This window comes from Cyprinodon variegatus, unplaced genomic scaffold (genome assembly GCF_000732505.1).
Source record: "Cyprinodon variegatus isolate N-32 unplaced genomic scaffold, C_variegatus-1.0 Scaffold648, whole genome shotgun sequence".
NCBI classification, from domain to species: Eukaryota; Metazoa; Chordata; class Actinopteri; order Cyprinodontiformes; family Cyprinodontidae; genus Cyprinodon; species Cyprinodon variegatus.
Genome location: NW_015151101.1, coordinates 271,308 through 288,110, shown reverse-complemented (window position 1 = coordinate 288,110; position 16,803 = coordinate 271,308). Strand labels below are relative to the sequence as shown.

The following is a 16,803-nucleotide window of genomic DNA, read 5'->3' as shown; positions in this document are numbered from 1 at the left end:
TGTAAAGGAGAGCATCTCAAACTAACTAACCTACCCACCTTCAATGTTTCATTTTATTCCCCGTTGAAACAAAAATGAATCATATTAGTTGGGGATGCACTATATACAAAAACATACTTTTTCTATATTTTAATAGGTTCCTTTGACACATTTTAAAAAACGGTCTTTTCCATATTTAAGTCTTTCAGGTGTCTTTTGGTCAACTACAGACTTGTATGATAATACTATAAAAATGCATTGCTTTTTTGGTTGTTGTTTTTTTGCTTAGTATTTGGACTCTGTTTCTGATCAAAAGAAGAGTGATGTAATGTAACAATGTGAAGGAAAACATTCAAAGAAACTAAAACGTACTTACAATAAAAAGGAACAAAAAATGAATAAGGATTAATGGCTAGATTATTCATTGTACTCTCTCTGGCAAGACCCAGTCATTCCAGTGGCAGGTACAGGCTATATGACTTACTATGATATCTCATAAAAGGTGGGAAACCACTCAAATAAAATACAAAAATATATTTATTGCCCCTCCAATTAGTTGTCATTTGCTTTCTTTCCAAACCTTTTTACCTGAAATTGGAACAGTTTTGTTCTTTTTGTAACAGATAATAATATTGCTAGTAAACATGGCCCTACCCAACACACAAATAATAGACATAATGAATGTATATGAGTTGTAGAATCCCTTCAACACTAATCTAAGACTATTTCAATCTCTTCTACAGAGTCAGGAGAGAGAAACTAAGTGTGTAAAAACAGCTAAGAATGAAAGAGTAGCTGTTAAAATGTTCAAGAACAGAAACATGACAGAGTTGGCCATAAACAGCATAAATGAAGTGGCACCAAACCGATTCTCCTTTTAATCTAATAATTCTTGTTTTTATGTATTTTATTTTATTTTTTTAACAGTGTCCTGTCTGGCGATGTGGCAATAAGAATAACTGTCTTGATTCCAAATAAGGTGCCCAGCAGATTTTGCTTTCACAAGTGGAGCAGTACGGCTATTGCCATAGTGTTCCGCTTGATTTATGCATATAAATAGCTTTATTATATTTCATGCAGGGAGTATTACAGATTATATGGACACTGCAATGTAAGTAGAACAGGAAATGAAAAACAGAAAAAAAGGAGAAAAGATGAAAGAAAGAGGAGATAAAATGGGGATAACGATAAAACATCTTCAGTCTACTTCATCACCTGCACAGAGCTGTAAAAAGAACAGCACAATCAACGATATAGTATAAGAGATAAAACAAAGTAACACCTTGATACTATCGCTGAAGTATAAGTAGCATTATTTAAGCTGACATCTATACTGTGTTAGCTGAATATCAGAATATGGGCTTTCTATTAGGAAGTGAATCTCTAAGTACCTGGAACCAAGCACCTGTAGCTGTTTATGAGGGTGCACTCGTGCATGTAAACTTTATCCAAAGGAAAAATGCTCAATAGTGGTTGTGAGGAGCCAAAAACCCGCCCCTCCAGAGGGTCGAGCCAAGCACCGAGGGACCCAAAGCCCCAGATTCCCAAAGGGATCCCAAGAGCAAAGACGCCCAGGAGGGGCCAACCCAAGAAATCTGACCCCCCATCAAGGGAGGAAGAGAGACGGCCCCGAGGAAAATCCCCAGCCACCACAATACCAGAGCCCCCAGGAGCCGTGGGGACGAGTGCGGGGGCTTTGCCGGCAGCCAGCTACCCCGAAGTGGATCTGGCCATGGGCCCCAGGGACCCAAGGCCTCAGGGTGGCACAACAGGACCCCGGTGGCCCAGGCCCCGCAGAGCAGCCACCTGGAAAAAGTCCATTTTTCATTTGTCTGAAATAATGTCTGCATGAATCATGACAGTAGACAAGAAAGGAGAGCAAATCTACTTGCTCTGGAGAGCAGTGATTGGTGCTTTTATATGCTGTCGCAAAAGTCTCCAGTAGCTAGATTTGGGCGCTTTTTTGAAATATAAGTGCTAGAGGGGTCTAAAAAGTTGCTAAATATAGCGACAAAAGTGTTAGGTTGGCAAGACTGCTCTTCGCATCATTTATTTTCAAATGATTTGTTGCTGTCTGTTTGGACCTTTCTGAACATGTGCAGCAAATGGACTGATCCAATGTGGTGGACACTTTTAGCAAAAGGATTTTTATCAAAAACATAATCAATGTGCACAAATAAGGAATAGTTGTATTAACCACACATGTAAACAGGGTTTTATGGGTCCCACAGGGACGTGGGGCCCNTATATATATATATGAATACAGTTTCAATCACACCTTTTTGCCCCAGTGCAATGGGTCCATTGGATGACCCAATCCCTTTGTTTTAACTTTAAAAAGTCAGGTTTAGTTTTACTTCTCAAAAACAGGGGTGGATTTGGGAAATTTGGGGCCCTAGGCAAAGACAGGCAGGGGGCCCTCTGAATTGAGAAGACAACACATAAAACGACACATTATACAGATAAAGACATTTTAATAGAATAGCTATCCATTATTTGTTCTTGGTTTTGTCCCTTTTCTTGTTTTCTTCTCTATTTTTTGTACTCAGCTGACTTCTCATGCTGTCTCAAAAGGAATGAAAGATTTTTTGCAAACACTAAGCTCGCTTAGCTGATCGCTCCTTCCTGTGTTTCCAAAAAAAGGCAATGGAAACGGTAAATTAAACAGCCCTTTTTTTACTGCAGAGAAGCCATGATCTGCTTATCTTTTCTCCATTTTTCATTTGTCTGAAATAATGTCTGCATGAATCATGACAGCAGACAAGAAAGGAGAGCAAATCTACTTGCTCTGGAGAGCAGTTATTGGTGCTTTTATATGCTGTCGCAAAAGTCTCCAGTAGCAGAAAAAAGTCGCTAGATTTTGGCGCTTTTTTGAAATGAAAGTGCTAGAGGGGTCTGAAAAGTTGTTAAATATAGCTACAAAAATGTTAGGTTGGCAAGACTGCTCTTCTCATCATTTATTTTCAAATGGTTTGCTGCTGTCTGTTTGGACCTTTCTGAACATGTGCAGCAAATGGACTGATCCAATGTGATGGACACTTTTAGCAAAAGGATTTTTATCAAAAACATAATTAATGTGCACAAATAAGGAATAGTTGTATTAACCACACATGTAAACAGGGTTTTATGGGTCCCACAGGGACGTGGGGCCCTAGGCAACTGCCTGGTATTGCCTAATGGTAAATCCCCACTGCCCAAAAGGTTCAGTTTGTAACACAATATTGGATGTGAGATTTACAAACAAACATCCAGTAAAAGATTTCGTACTGTTTCTGTATCTGATCCGCCTTTGGGCTGATGCAACCCTACAGTAGCTGTAATAAAAAGCCAGATTTGTACACACTGATGTGAAGGCAGACATCATCAGGAAGATTGAAGTAGCTGACTTTGGCTTTTCCTGCCTATGTCTCATATTGTAGGTCAGCTCATAGATTCCAGCATAGAAAGGTAAATAAGAAGATTGCAGTAGTTCATATTTCAGTTCTTATCAAACAGACAGAACATGTAATGTTTTTGTGTGTTTTTGCCTTCTTCAGAGGCCATTCTTCAAATTCCTTTTACATCAGCAGTTGCTGCTGAGTTATTCCTTGAATATCTATTTTTGTCCAAGAAGTAGTGAATAGAAAAGGGTTAAAATCACAAGTATTATTTATAAATCTTCTTTACAAGCTGAATGATCACACTGTGAAACATTAAAGACAATTGGTATTCAGTGTGAGCTGTTAATTATTTGCTAAATTTGCTTCAATATATTTTGCTAACTGGGAAATAAACTCCAATTCATGAGTTGTGAGGAAGAAGTAAATATAAAAACTCGACAACTAGGATCCAATTCTATGATTAAATGTTGTCGGTGTTGAAGAACAATTTCTGGTATTAGAAGTCTGATTATGAGAACAACAATGCAATTAATCTACCCTTCCTAATTTTAAGGGAAACTAGGTAAATTTGGACCAAAGAGTTAGTTTAATCTGCTAAATTTATCTAATCTTAATCTTGAACACTTTTTGTTTTTTTTGCTATATGTGACATTTATTATGTCAGAAACTAACAAACTGAAAAACAATAGACGTTTTGTCTTAAAAGATTAGATGAGTACGTAGGGGCAAAAAGTTTCCTAACTCCATGCATCTGAATTCAATTTCAACTCAATTTATTTATAAATTGCCAGTTTCCAACACATGTCATGTCAAAACTCTTTACCAAAATAATCCAGTCAAATCATACAAACAGATTGGATAGTGGATACTAATTACTGAAAGTAATCAATATTTTCCCTTTCGATGTTAAAGTGGCTCACTGACATTTGGATCTCATATTATTTAGAATAAAGACCACCTATTACTCTTTTGTGGCATCAGCCATCTTCTATGGAGCTGTCTGTTGGAGCATTGGATAATCTCTAGCTGAGAGAAAGCGGTTGGATCAGCTGATCAGGAAGGCCAGATCTGTGATTGGATGCCCTCTGGACTCAGTGCAGCAGGTGGGAAACAAAAGGATCCTAACTAAATCAACATCTCTGTTGGATAATGTCTCCCACCTCATGCATGAAGCTGTTGCAGAACTAGAGAGCTCCTCCAGTGACAGACTGCTGCACCCTAAATGCACCAGGGGGCGTTATCACAGATCCTTCCATTACTGTTCCCAACAACCTCAATAAGTTGTTACATTCATGGTAATTTTGCACAGTTTCTACCTTAGTCAGTTAAATTACATGCTGCTGTCATTTTGCATATATCTAATGTTGCTGCTATTTGCAAATATCCATTAATGTGAAAATGTCCATAGCTGTATATTGGTTATTTATTCTCCAAGTGCATAGTACCTATATTGTTAAAACGCTTTACAGTACAGTATGTTATTGTTTATCTTTTAACTGTTAACAATTACATTATTCTTATACATTTTTCTAAGGCTTATATTTGTGACCTTTTTTTCTCTATAATCCATTTTCTGCTATAAACACCAGAATTTACCCACTGTGGGAAAATAAAGGGCTTTTCTATTCTATACGCTATCCTCTGTCAGATGAAGACAGCAGAGCAGAACTTGGGAACTAACAGGAGGCAAATGCTTCCCTTAGATTCAGACAAACAAATCATAACTAAACCACTTCAAGATTCACTTATAACAACAAAGTCCCACACAGCAGGATCTTGTAGAGAACACATGCATTCACTTTGGAGTCTTTTTCATTTGACAGACCTATAAAGATGTTTTAATCAACATTTTATTTTAATTCAGTTTTAAATCGTGCTCAATTAGAAGTAGGGAGATTTAGTTGCACTTTTAAGGGTGTACAGGCTTTCCTAAAAGTTGGCTTTGCACCATTTAGCTGAGATGCCAAGCTTTTATGTGATATAAGATATTAACCTCTAGAGGTCGCTAGAGTCCTTCCATTTGTAATTAATAAATTGTAACGACTATAAAGCTTATTATTATGTGGCTAACTCTAACAGAACTTACTGTCACAATGAAAAGGGTTTGGTTTACTGTGACACCCCACTGTGTCTCATGTTTTAATATCTCAGAATAAATAACGTTACAACTGATGTTAGATCTGATTTAATTTTTTTTTTTTTTTTTAGTTTGGTTTTGCTTTGTTTTTTGTTTTGTTTTTTTGTTTTTTCAAATAAATCTCAACATTTTTTTTAATACAGGCTACTAGACGTAAAAAAGAAAAAAAAACACTATACATTGTAACAGCCTTCTTTGTGATTAACTGCTGTCTGTATCTGCGCGCAGCATCTTATCTGATGGGATTCAGAGACTTTGTGATCAGTCTGAACTCTGTGGACTTACACCTTCATTCTACAGGATCGCAGACCTGCCTCTGCTGATAAGATGTGCTTTCAGCTTTAACCAGCTTTATTGAACGAGAAAAAGTTTGGCTTTCGTTCTCTCTGGAAGAATACATGTTTTCTATTTGGTGTTATTTAGAAACAAACAACAACAAAAAACTTTATATGTTGTTGAAGTTAGATGCGCAGATGCCAGAGCCATTTATTGCAAAGAAAAATACTGAACTGATTCATTTCTGTGGCTTCTGTGACGCTCCACTGGCTGCAGCTGTGGCTCCTTGGAGCTTTGTGACATGAAAATTGTTTAGGAAGCCCTGCATTGAGCCACCATGTGGGCGTGTTTCTCTCGACCCAACAGTCTCCAGTCTTGTGTGGAGTTCAGAGCGAGAAAAACGCATTGCTTCTGGTGCGACTGCAGAGCGCAAAGGTGGGAGCTCTTCGACTCTGACGCGCTCACCATCCTCCCGGCTCCAGCGCTTCATCTACAGAAGAGGAGTTAAAAAAAAACTCCACGCCACAACCAACCATGGATGCATATCGAGCCTATGCTATACACCTGGGCCTGCTCCTTGTTTTGTTTGGGAATATACCGTGCTTCCAGTGTGCTGCTATCATCTCTCCATCTGCGCCTCGGAGGAACAGGGAATCCAGGATCTCTCATCCATACGGACAAAGGTCATCCAAGCTCTTCATAGACATCATCGCGTCCTCGCACTCTGCAGCAGGACGCCACAAAGAAGAAGTCCCAAAGGACGCTGTTGTCCCGCACGAGTACATGCTCTCCATATACAGGACGTACTCGGCGGCAGAAAAACTTGGACTAAACGCGAGTTTTTTCCGCTCCTCAAAATCAGCCAACACCATTACGAGTTTTGTGGACAAAGGAACAGGTTGGTTTTTGGACCCAGTTTTGCATGATCTGCTCTGATATGATTCTATTCATTCTGGTTAGATTGGGGTCAGGAACAAGTAGATCAGCTCGGTCTGCTTTTACGCACAATCCAAATGAAGCTAAAGGAACTGGCGCACTATTACGCGCTTACATTCGAATAAAATCTTATTCATTGCTTAAGAAATTTGTAAAGACTTAAATTTACATATCTATTTGTCAGAAAGTGGGCGATTTATTTTGCTTATTAACTTTTTTTTCAGGCAATAAACTTAGAATCAAATCAACCACTAAATCTTGGAGGGAAAAACAAGGTTTGTGGAGTGAAGAACCTGCTGCTTTAAGAACGTTGCATAGTTCAACACTTTGATGTGTTCACGGTGTTAAATCAGCTGATTGGCTCTAACTTATTTTGCATACACTAACGGAATCAAAAGCAAAGCAGCGATGCACTTTTATGCGTTTAAATTTTGAGAAACATTTTGATGAACTTTCTAAGCGCTGCAGTTATAAGCTTAGATGCCATGCTTTATTTTTTATCTAGTTTTTAAGAGAAGGGATTGAAATAAATGTTAGATTGCCGAAAATCTAAACTAACACTGGAGTGTTTCACGACGCTTTAGACTGTCAGTTTATTTCATTTTCTCCGCGCACAGGTTTGCGGACACGTTGATTTATCAGCGGTTACTTCCTTCACTTTTCCTCCTTTAAAAGACCTTCAAACAGAGTCCAACCCCCATACCAACCCGCAGCCTTCACTTATTAAAACATCCAATCTGTTACCGTTACGGTGCGCAGTATAAGCCCAGAGGAGCGGCGGCGCAGAGCGGGAGCAGCAGGTGTTTGGATCAGTTAAACAAGTGATAGGAGCGACCTGTGAGAAAAAACACAGTCTGATCTGCACCGATACCTTCGATTCGCACAAACACAGGCTCCCACATATACAAACAGGAGGAACAAGGGTTAATCTTTGAACGAAAAAAAAAATCTTTGGTTAGAAGCGCACTGAACTCCTGCGCACTGGCGCGCACCACAGGCAGCAGAAACAGTTCCAAACATCTCTGCACGTGAGAATCAATTTTTTTTTTTATAGTATTTTTGTTTGTTCCTTTTTTTAATTCTTTCTCTATTATTAACTATTCTATAAATTTATTTTTTTATTTTTTTGCTATTTCTAGGCAGGATTTTTTTTATTTATTTATTTTTATTTCAACTAAGGCCAATCCACAGACTTCTTAATATGGGTGTTTTAATAAGATAAAAGCAACACTGAAAAATTTGTGCTCCAGAAGTTGGAACAGGATCCTTAAGCCCTGGTTCTGTCGTAGAGGCCTACAGGGTTGTTGGGGAGCAGCAGTGGGTGAAAAGTTTAAAACTGGATCGCAGATGAAGGTAACCTGAACAGAACGTGAGTAAGTAAATAAAGAAAGACATAAATAAAACTGTGAAAGAGGGTATGATCAGCAGATTTATAGGGGTGTCCACTGCCCTCCTTTGCACCCCCAATAGCTGCAGTGAATGCGTTTTTTTTTTTTTTGCGGGATTTGAACGTAAAATACTGATGGGGACCTGATGTGATTGGAGGGGGACGTGTCAGACTCTGTCTTGTGATTCTGATGTGATGTGTCAGCGGCTCTGACCCTGAGCTGGACCCTTCAGAGGGCCGCTTGGCATCGAACGGCTGGCTACAGTGCTTGAACTCGGTGATCTAACAGAGTGTTGATGTCATAACATATCAAACACTGTCTATTCTCTCGTAATGATCCAACCCGGCCACGGTGGGCAAATCCCCAAGAAAACAAAAAAAAAAGAGGAAAATTAGAGCGCTTCCTTCTCTGTGAAGTGGTTTGGATTTTTTCCCCTTCTTGTTTTACTGCGGAACCTCCCTTTGCGAGCAGCACTTTAATTGCGGAAACCAAATTCTTGCAGCTAACGCGCCGTTGGTTGCTTCTTGTGCTGCTGTCAGCCAATGTCTTCAAAGTGTTGCGCCTCATTCTAACAGGCACAATGAACCTCGTTGGAGCTATGAACTCATTTAAAATCACAAAAGTGACACACTTTTACGCCTACACTAACCACCTTTGCGTCCTTGGGCAGGATTTACGCACGGAAGACCACAATCATTGCGAGATCCTTGGCTGCACTTGCCTTATATAATATATAGATGGATAACATGACATAATTAACAAATAAACACATAAATAAATTACTTAAAAGGAGAAGGGTCTATCATCTTTAATATGTTTTTGAGAAAGTGCAACTCTTGCTATTTAGCCAACCAAAATAGGAAAAGTGCGCAGGATGTTTTAATAAAATAAAATAAAGTAAAAGAAAAGACTGATAGCTCATATAACACAATCAGTCAGTCAGTCAGTCACTGAGTCGTTCAGTGCTGGCGAATTGGTTTTCAGTGGAATGTTGTCGTTGGCAGGATGGGGTGAAATGGAAGAGGGGAAGTGTTTTAATGAGGAGGATGGGAGCTGAGAACTGTTAATTATTTGGCAAAGTTGTATTCGATTTGTTTGAGCGCTTATAAAAGAAAAAACTTAATGCGAACCAGACGGAAAAAGTCAATAAAAAGGAGGCACAATGTTTCAATCTGCTTATACTGTCTGGCTCGGCGGGCGTTACGGAGGGAAACTGACGAATTTATTTTAGGAAAAAAAAATATATTTTTAACAACTGATGCAACAGCGAAGTTAGTATTGAGATCTATGACATTCTAAATCACAGCAGCATTCAAAGAAACAATAACAACCTGAGAAATGTGGCGACAAAACCCAGAATTTACTGCAGGCCTACAAAAAATAGAGATTAATAAAATACAATAGGCCTAAATAAAAACAAAAAAAAAAGAAAATTTTAACAACATGATAAACATAGGTAGATGTATTTTTTTCTATTTTCACTTTAACCTTCCTGCTCATCAATCAACTTATTATTAAGCTGCTGATACAATTACGAGAGAACAGCTGTCACCAAAATGAAAATAATGAAAAGAAGTGATGCAATTTTTAAACTTAAATAGTGTGTATTTTGATCTCATTGCGTTTAGGCTGCAAAAACTGAGTACTGTGTCTGTTGTTTTGCTGCTTTATATTTCCTTTTAGTCTGTATGGCATGCCATCCTTGTTGGATGGCCTTGATGAAACGCGTTCATGCCTCTGGGGAGGAGAATAATGTCATAATTGGGCTCTGTTCAGCTGAGTATGCAGTTATTCTGCTTCAGTCGTGTTCCTCCTTCTTTTTTTACATGTTTAATTTCTTGTACTTTAACTTCCTGCTCTGTTATAGTGGTGGGCATTATTAATAAAATGTCAGCTCATAAAACAAATTGCAAAAAAACAAAAAAAAAACAAAAAAAAAAAACAAAGAAAGAAAGAAATTAAAAGACACTTATTATCACCAAAGCAGTTTCTTATCAATAACTGGTCTCTTTTTTCCCTTATCTGTTTTTTTTCCCATGATAAATTAGAATAAAATAAAAAACGTTTTTTTATTATTTAGGTACAAAATATCCACCACAACACTTTATAAAACTGTTCTAACAAGTTCTAACTTCATCCCTAAGAGTTACAGCTCACTAACAATTTTGACTTTAGCCTCAGCCTTGCTGTTTATCTAGTTAAAAGCTGCGTGAAGTTCCAGGAACTTTCTCAACATTAAGCCCTAAGACATAGCCTATGGTCATGTGTGCTTTACAAAGAAAAGAGCAAAATTTGAAATAAAAAAATCATGAATAAAGAAGACTTTGTTTCGTTAGGTAAGTTGCCAACACTGAATTAGTTACAAACAAATATGATGAATAACTTAAATTATTGTAATGCTTATTTGATATGATCTCATATTGACTTTTACAATCTAGTTTGCAGGTAAAAAGGGCTTAAACGAGAAAACCAGATGAACTAGTCAAAGCTAAAAACTTTCCTCCTCCAACATTGAGCATTTTATCATTCATAATCTTAATGTTTTAATTATAATAAAGCCCTTTTTAAACATGTAATCTTCTCAATTTCTTGGCTGCACAGAATAGTAGCTGACTGAACCAACATCTTTAACCCATTTTGTAATCAAATGTATCTCCATTTGTTGTGATTCTTGAATTTAAGCATTGTCGAAAATTGAATAACAAATTTATTCGATTCCATATTTTATAATTTATTGCAGTGATGTAGTATATACCCTTAATATATATATATATATATATATATATATACACTGTAGATTAGTAGCTACTCTTATGAAGTGAAATTATTGATGCAAGAAAGAACATTTTACCATTAAAAACGTCACAGTAAACTCATTATGATAGTCATTTTTAGCTCTGCCCATAAACGCTCTGGGTGGATTTTGCGCTTTATAAAATGATAACCAGCATGATTTTCTGCAGAACACTTGGCTCAAGTGATATTTTCCCCTAAACTTTAAACAAAATATTTTTATTTTTTTATTTATTTATTTATTTATTTATTTATTTATTTATTTATTTATTTATTGTCTGTTTTTGTGGGGTGTTTGAAATGTAATCCGTCCTTATGCCTTACACCTGCAAAATCCTATGCTTGGTTCAATTCCTCCCAACGTTTTTTAGAACTCTAACTCCACATTCAAACGCGTGCATTTGAGTAAATATGTGAGCGCAGTTGAAATGTATTAACGGGCTGCATCTGCATTAGGGTTTGTTGTGGATTTCTGACATGAAAAACCGGATTTATTCGAAAGGAAAATAAAGGCCATCTATGCGCAATGCGCGCAATAGATGCGATCCAGTATTTACTGCAGGGCAGCAGGCGCTTCGTTTGTTTGTTTCTCTATAAAAAAGTAAAACACAAGGCCTTGATGCTGATGATGATCCATTTATAATAACGGCGGATGTGAGTTATAAAATAGAGGGAAACATGAATCACGGGCCTACTTCTTTAATGTCCGCGTGGGGGTTTTGTCTTTCTCCTCCGAACAGAGGCCTTGTCAGCTGCAGTTTGTTTGAGGCGGGCTCATTGGTGAACATTTGAAAAACAAGAAAGAGAGAGAAGGCCTCTGTGGGAGAAAATGACCCCCTCCTCTCTTCTCTCGCTGAACACTGTACACTCTAAGTGAATCTGACTGCAATTATTTTTCTCCTTTTCTCCTTGCAGACAATCTTTTGCACTCCCCTTTGAGAAGACAGAAGTATCTGTTTGATGTTTCCACCCTTTCGGAGAAAGAGGAGCTGGTCGGAGCAGAATTAAGGATATTCAGGAGAGCATCGGGGGCCCCGCAGACGGATGGACCCCTCCACATCCAGCTCTATCCATGTCGCTCCGACACACTGCTGGACTCCAGGTATTTGGACCCCATGGATTCCAATAAAGCCGGCTGGGAGGTTTTGGACGTGTGGCATGCATTTCAGACACAACACCAACAGAGAAATCAGCTCTGCTTCCAGCTCAGGGCCGTTCTCAGTAAATCTGACACAGAGGTCGACCTGAGGCGGCTGGGGCTGGACAGGGGCGGCCGCGGCCAGCAGGAGAAGGCCATCTTGGTCGCTTACACCCGCTCCAAGAAGAGAGAGAACCTGTTTAACGAGATGAAGGAGAAGATCAAGTCGCGAAGGTCGGTTGAAGAGAAGCCGATGAAGGGGGGGACGGGAGAGGGCCCCCGGCGGCGCAGAAGGACGGCGCAGAGCAACCGGCACGGGAAGAGGCACGGGAAGAAATCCAAGTACAGGTGCAGCAAAAAAGCTCTGTATGTGAACTTCAAGGAGCTGGGCTGGGACGATTGGATCATCGCCCCGCTGGGCTACGAGGCCCACCACTGCGAGGGCGTGTGCGACTTCCCGCTCAGGTCGCACCTGGAGCCCACCAACCACGCCATCATCCAGACCCTCATGAACTCCATGGACCCAAACAGCACCCCACCGAGCTGCTGTGTGCCCACTAAACTCAGCCCCATCAGCATCCTGTTTACAGACGCGGGAAACAACGTGGTGTACAAGCAGTATGAGGAGATGATTGTGGAGCAGTGTGGCTGCAGGTAGCGGTCATTTAATTTAATTTAATGCTGATAAAACAAATGAGGAAAAAAACTCATTTGTTCAAATTGAAATCCTGATGGCTCCTGGACTGAACTATCCTCTCCTCACAGGGTCTGAAGATGCGCTCAAAGTACCCTCCATCATCTTATTTATTTTGACTGATTCATACAAAAAATGTCCCGCACATTTGTTCTTGTCCATGCAAAGATCAGGGCGAGGTGTCCAGGTTGTTAGGCACAAATCTGTGAACAGACATAGAGCACGCTCTGGCTGCAGGCCACAGAGGAGCCTGCTTCCAGGTGCGCCATCTGGACGGCCAGTGAGAATCCTGTCAGCTACAGAGGCTGGACTTACCTGGAGTGGGCCCATGAGCACGGCCCTATCCAACTGGAGCCAATCAGAACCTGCTTTCACCAAAAAGTAGATTATTAAATACATGAGGTGAATGTCTAATGTACCAAACATTAAAAAAGAAAAGATTGGATCACTTAGCGAGGAAGAAAGGTGGTGATGGTGATGCCTTCAAGAGATTTTTTTGATTGTTTGTTTGTATTTTTTTGGGAGGGGGTGGGGGGGTTGCCTTACAAGAGAACAGTTGAAAGGACCCAGATAAGACCTGTGCATCACCTGGGCCCCTGACGCGTGAAAACGGCAAGATTTCTTTCGAAAAGCACACATATCTGGCTCGGATTTTACGCTCAAAAGTCTGCATCCTTACGCAATGCACTTCCACGACTTCCTGCGCCATGCGTGGACAAGTGGGCAAGGAGAAAATGTAAAGACTCACCAAACGAGACGATATTTAAATGCACATTAGCTTTGAATGCACTGCTGTTCGTTATGTTTTCTCTCTTTATCTCTAAGTTGTAAATATTTGTACAGTCAAAGAAAAAAAGAAAAAAACTTTACAAAGTGCTACAAATGAGGATATGCGCAAACGGCATTTCTTTGTAAATGTACAAAAGGGCACTCAAATCGGTAAAGATTTTTATTCTATAATTATTTTATTATTTGTGATGTACAGAGTTCCATGATAATCATATATTTCTTACGTCGAAAAGAGTAATTTAAGGTGTCTTCAATATTTTTGCAGAGGGTGGAAAGTACCATTATTAATATCTATCTACCTCATTATTGCATATAGGTTCTGAGTTTGAGGTGCGTTCAGTTAAAGTGTAAAGAGCTTTTGCAATGATATATATATAAGATCATTTATATACATATATAACTGGATACTACTCCACACCATTACTGTACAAATAAAATTCCAAACAAAGTCTGGAATGTCTGGTGAGTTGTGCCTTTTCTGTGTTTAATTCATTCAAAACATTTGGAAATTTGCCAAAATGTTGAGTGCTTTTAATGTTTCAGGATACATTTTTGCCATTGCCTTTACGGTTCCATGAAAAATACCTTTTGTGTTCACATTTTGTCAAAATTAAAACTATTATTGTGTTTAATGGGAGTTTTATGAGAAAGATAAGAACAAATTAGAATGAAAGCTACATTTATTTTTTTGTCATAATATAGAAATAAAACTAAAAAGCTGCAACCGTATTTAGCATCCACTGAGTAAATGAGTGCACTTCAGTAGTTCAGATGTTTGGGATGTGCCATCTAAAGAGTAATTTTATATGCTATTAAAATAGATCAAGTTTGGTTAGATTGGCTTTGCAGAAGATATATAATCATATCTGGGTTTGGACTAATAAGGGGCATTTCTTAACATAAGTGGATTCCTATTGGGGTATGCGGTTAGTTGACTTTGGGGAAACAGCGGGGAGCAGGAGTAGATTAGGTAAAAGAACCAAATTTAAACTATATTGGGATTTTTATAGCTTTTATACATGTGTGGTAAACAGAGAGTTGGTATCACTGCTTCTTGCAAAAGAAAATTAAAAACAAAGAGGAGACTGCACCTCAGAATTTAGATGGCTTATTTCCCCAATGATTTCAATACACATTTATCTTTGATCTAACCCTTTCAGTGTAGGTCTTTGTCAATGTGCTATACTTACATCCCTTCATCTCTCCATAAACGTGACCAACTTCCCTGATCTCGTCAACAAAAAAAACAACTATCCCCATAGCATGATGCAGCTATCGCCATGTTTCAGAATAGCAATGGTGTTCACAGGTGATGTACTCTACACAGCCATTTAGGCTGCAAATGTTTACTTGTGGCCATCCACATCTTTGTTGTGTTTGGCTTATGGCTTGTAGGGAACTGCAAATTGGATTTCTTATTGATTCTTTTAGCAATCACTTTCTTTTTTCCGAAAGGCCAGATTTGTGTAGTGAAAGACTAATACTTCTCCTCAGCTCCTCCAGAGTTACTATTGGCCCCCAGGCTGCTTCTTTGTTTAATGTGTTCCACGCCAGCCCTGTCAGTTTCGGTGGATACCCATGCTTTGGTAGGCCTACAGCTGTCCAGATGGATTCAATATTGGTCTGAGATGTTTAAATATTGAACTTTTTATTTTCTATAAACTAACCTTCCTTAAAAAAACGTCTGCACAATATCTCCCTGACCGGGTTTGCCATGTTACTGACACTGCATTAAACTGATTTATTAAATAGACATTTCTGAACACAAAAGGTTTTCAGTTGATTTTATTTAGAGTTAGCAACATAATTATGCATGCTGCACATCCCAGATTTTGTTTTGTAAGAAGCCTTATAAAAGTTTATTATTTTGCTTTTATGTTCATTTAAATATATTCCACCTTGTGTTCATGTTTTCTTACAAAAACTGAACAACCTTGAGGGGTTATGAACACTTTTGCAAGGTGCAAGACTAATAAGTAGACAAATTACATAACTTTGCAGGAATCCACAAATTTCTTGGAAAAAATGACAGATCAGCTTAGACTTTCCATACTCCTAAGAGATCTTCAATGGATCTGAATCAAATCAACCTTTGCCCTCAGATCAGACTCATTCTGTTGTCACCCTTTAGCAAACATGCTCTCATCATAGCCAACAAATGTAATTATGGAGCGCCTGAAAGTTTCAGGGACTGCAGCTGCAGAAACCGCATCAACATATGGTGTCCATCGGACAAGGAGGAAATCCACAGCCTGAATGTCACTGATACAGCACCGAATGCAGGAACACTGACTATTTCCCAATGAATCTACCCCGGCTGGGTCAAGTTTACTTAACACTTTAATGCTTCCCAATCTGCAGATGAAAACAAGAGAAAACTGGGAAAAAAAGCTTGCATAAAAGCAACGACCTTGTCCTGGAAGCAATTAAGGATTTGCTTTGATATGCTATATGCTGTCCAGACTCTTGTACAGTATCATGTCACTGCTCACATATTTGTTAGGGGGAACAAAAGATGCTAAGTGCACTCTTTAGTAGTCATTTTAAATGATTGACACAACATCCATTAACCTGAGCATGACCAACAGCCCATCCAAGGTGACCCCCCACCCTCCAACATATTCATTTCAGAGTCAAGAATGAAGAATTCTCAACTGATTTCTTATTGTTAATAACGGTGCAATGAGCAGATTTCCAAGCAAGTGGTAAACGACTGAAATAAACCTTTACTTTAAGATTTATTTTTATTTGACAAGCTCTCCGCTCTGCTGGGCACTGGCCTGGAGGTGAGGCTGAGTGTTAAGGGAACAGTTAAATGGTGATGAAAGGGAAAGGAATGCTTTGTTTACTAGCTTCAATCCCTCACTCTTAGGCTAAATGTTCCTATAAAGTTCTTCATCACAGCTCCCTTATTGTCCCTCCACGCACACAAAGGAAGAGAAAGAGAGGGTGGAAAGTGTTGTGTTTATTTGAAACGCGTCCCTAATATATATTAGTCCAGAGTTAACCAAAACTGGCAACGAGAGGGGTCCTTTTCATCAGGAACAGGGAGAAATGTGGGGAATGTATAACACAAATAGTCTTGACACCCCACATCTGTGTGGAGGCTGCTGTTTGGAGAACTGTAGACACAGTATGGATCTGCAGAGCAGTGAAAAAGTATTTAGCGCTGCACAGATTTTTGTTTTCAAATTTGTCACACCTCGATGTTCTAGATTATCAAACTGAATTTTACACAAGTCGAAAAAATGTAGGGTTAGCTAACTGTACCTCTATACGATTACAGTGAAAAG

General features: G+C 38.9%; 1 protein-coding gene across 1 annotated transcript; it reads left to right on the top strand.

Annotated features, from left to right (window-relative positions):
* The first annotated feature begins 6,167 nt into the window (after positions 1-6,167).
* On the top strand, positions 6,168-12,725 carry gdf6 (growth differentiation factor 6). Its single transcript, XM_015393552.1, has 2 exons — positions 6,168-6,670; positions 11,805-12,725. Exons 1-2 carry the CDS (start codon positions 6,307-6,309, stop codon positions 12,683-12,685), a joined length of 1,245 nt encoding a protein of 414 aa, XP_015249038.1. The 5' UTR covers positions 6,168-6,306; the 3' UTR covers positions 12,686-12,725.
* The last annotated feature ends 4,078 nt before the right edge of the window (positions 12,726-16,803 follow it).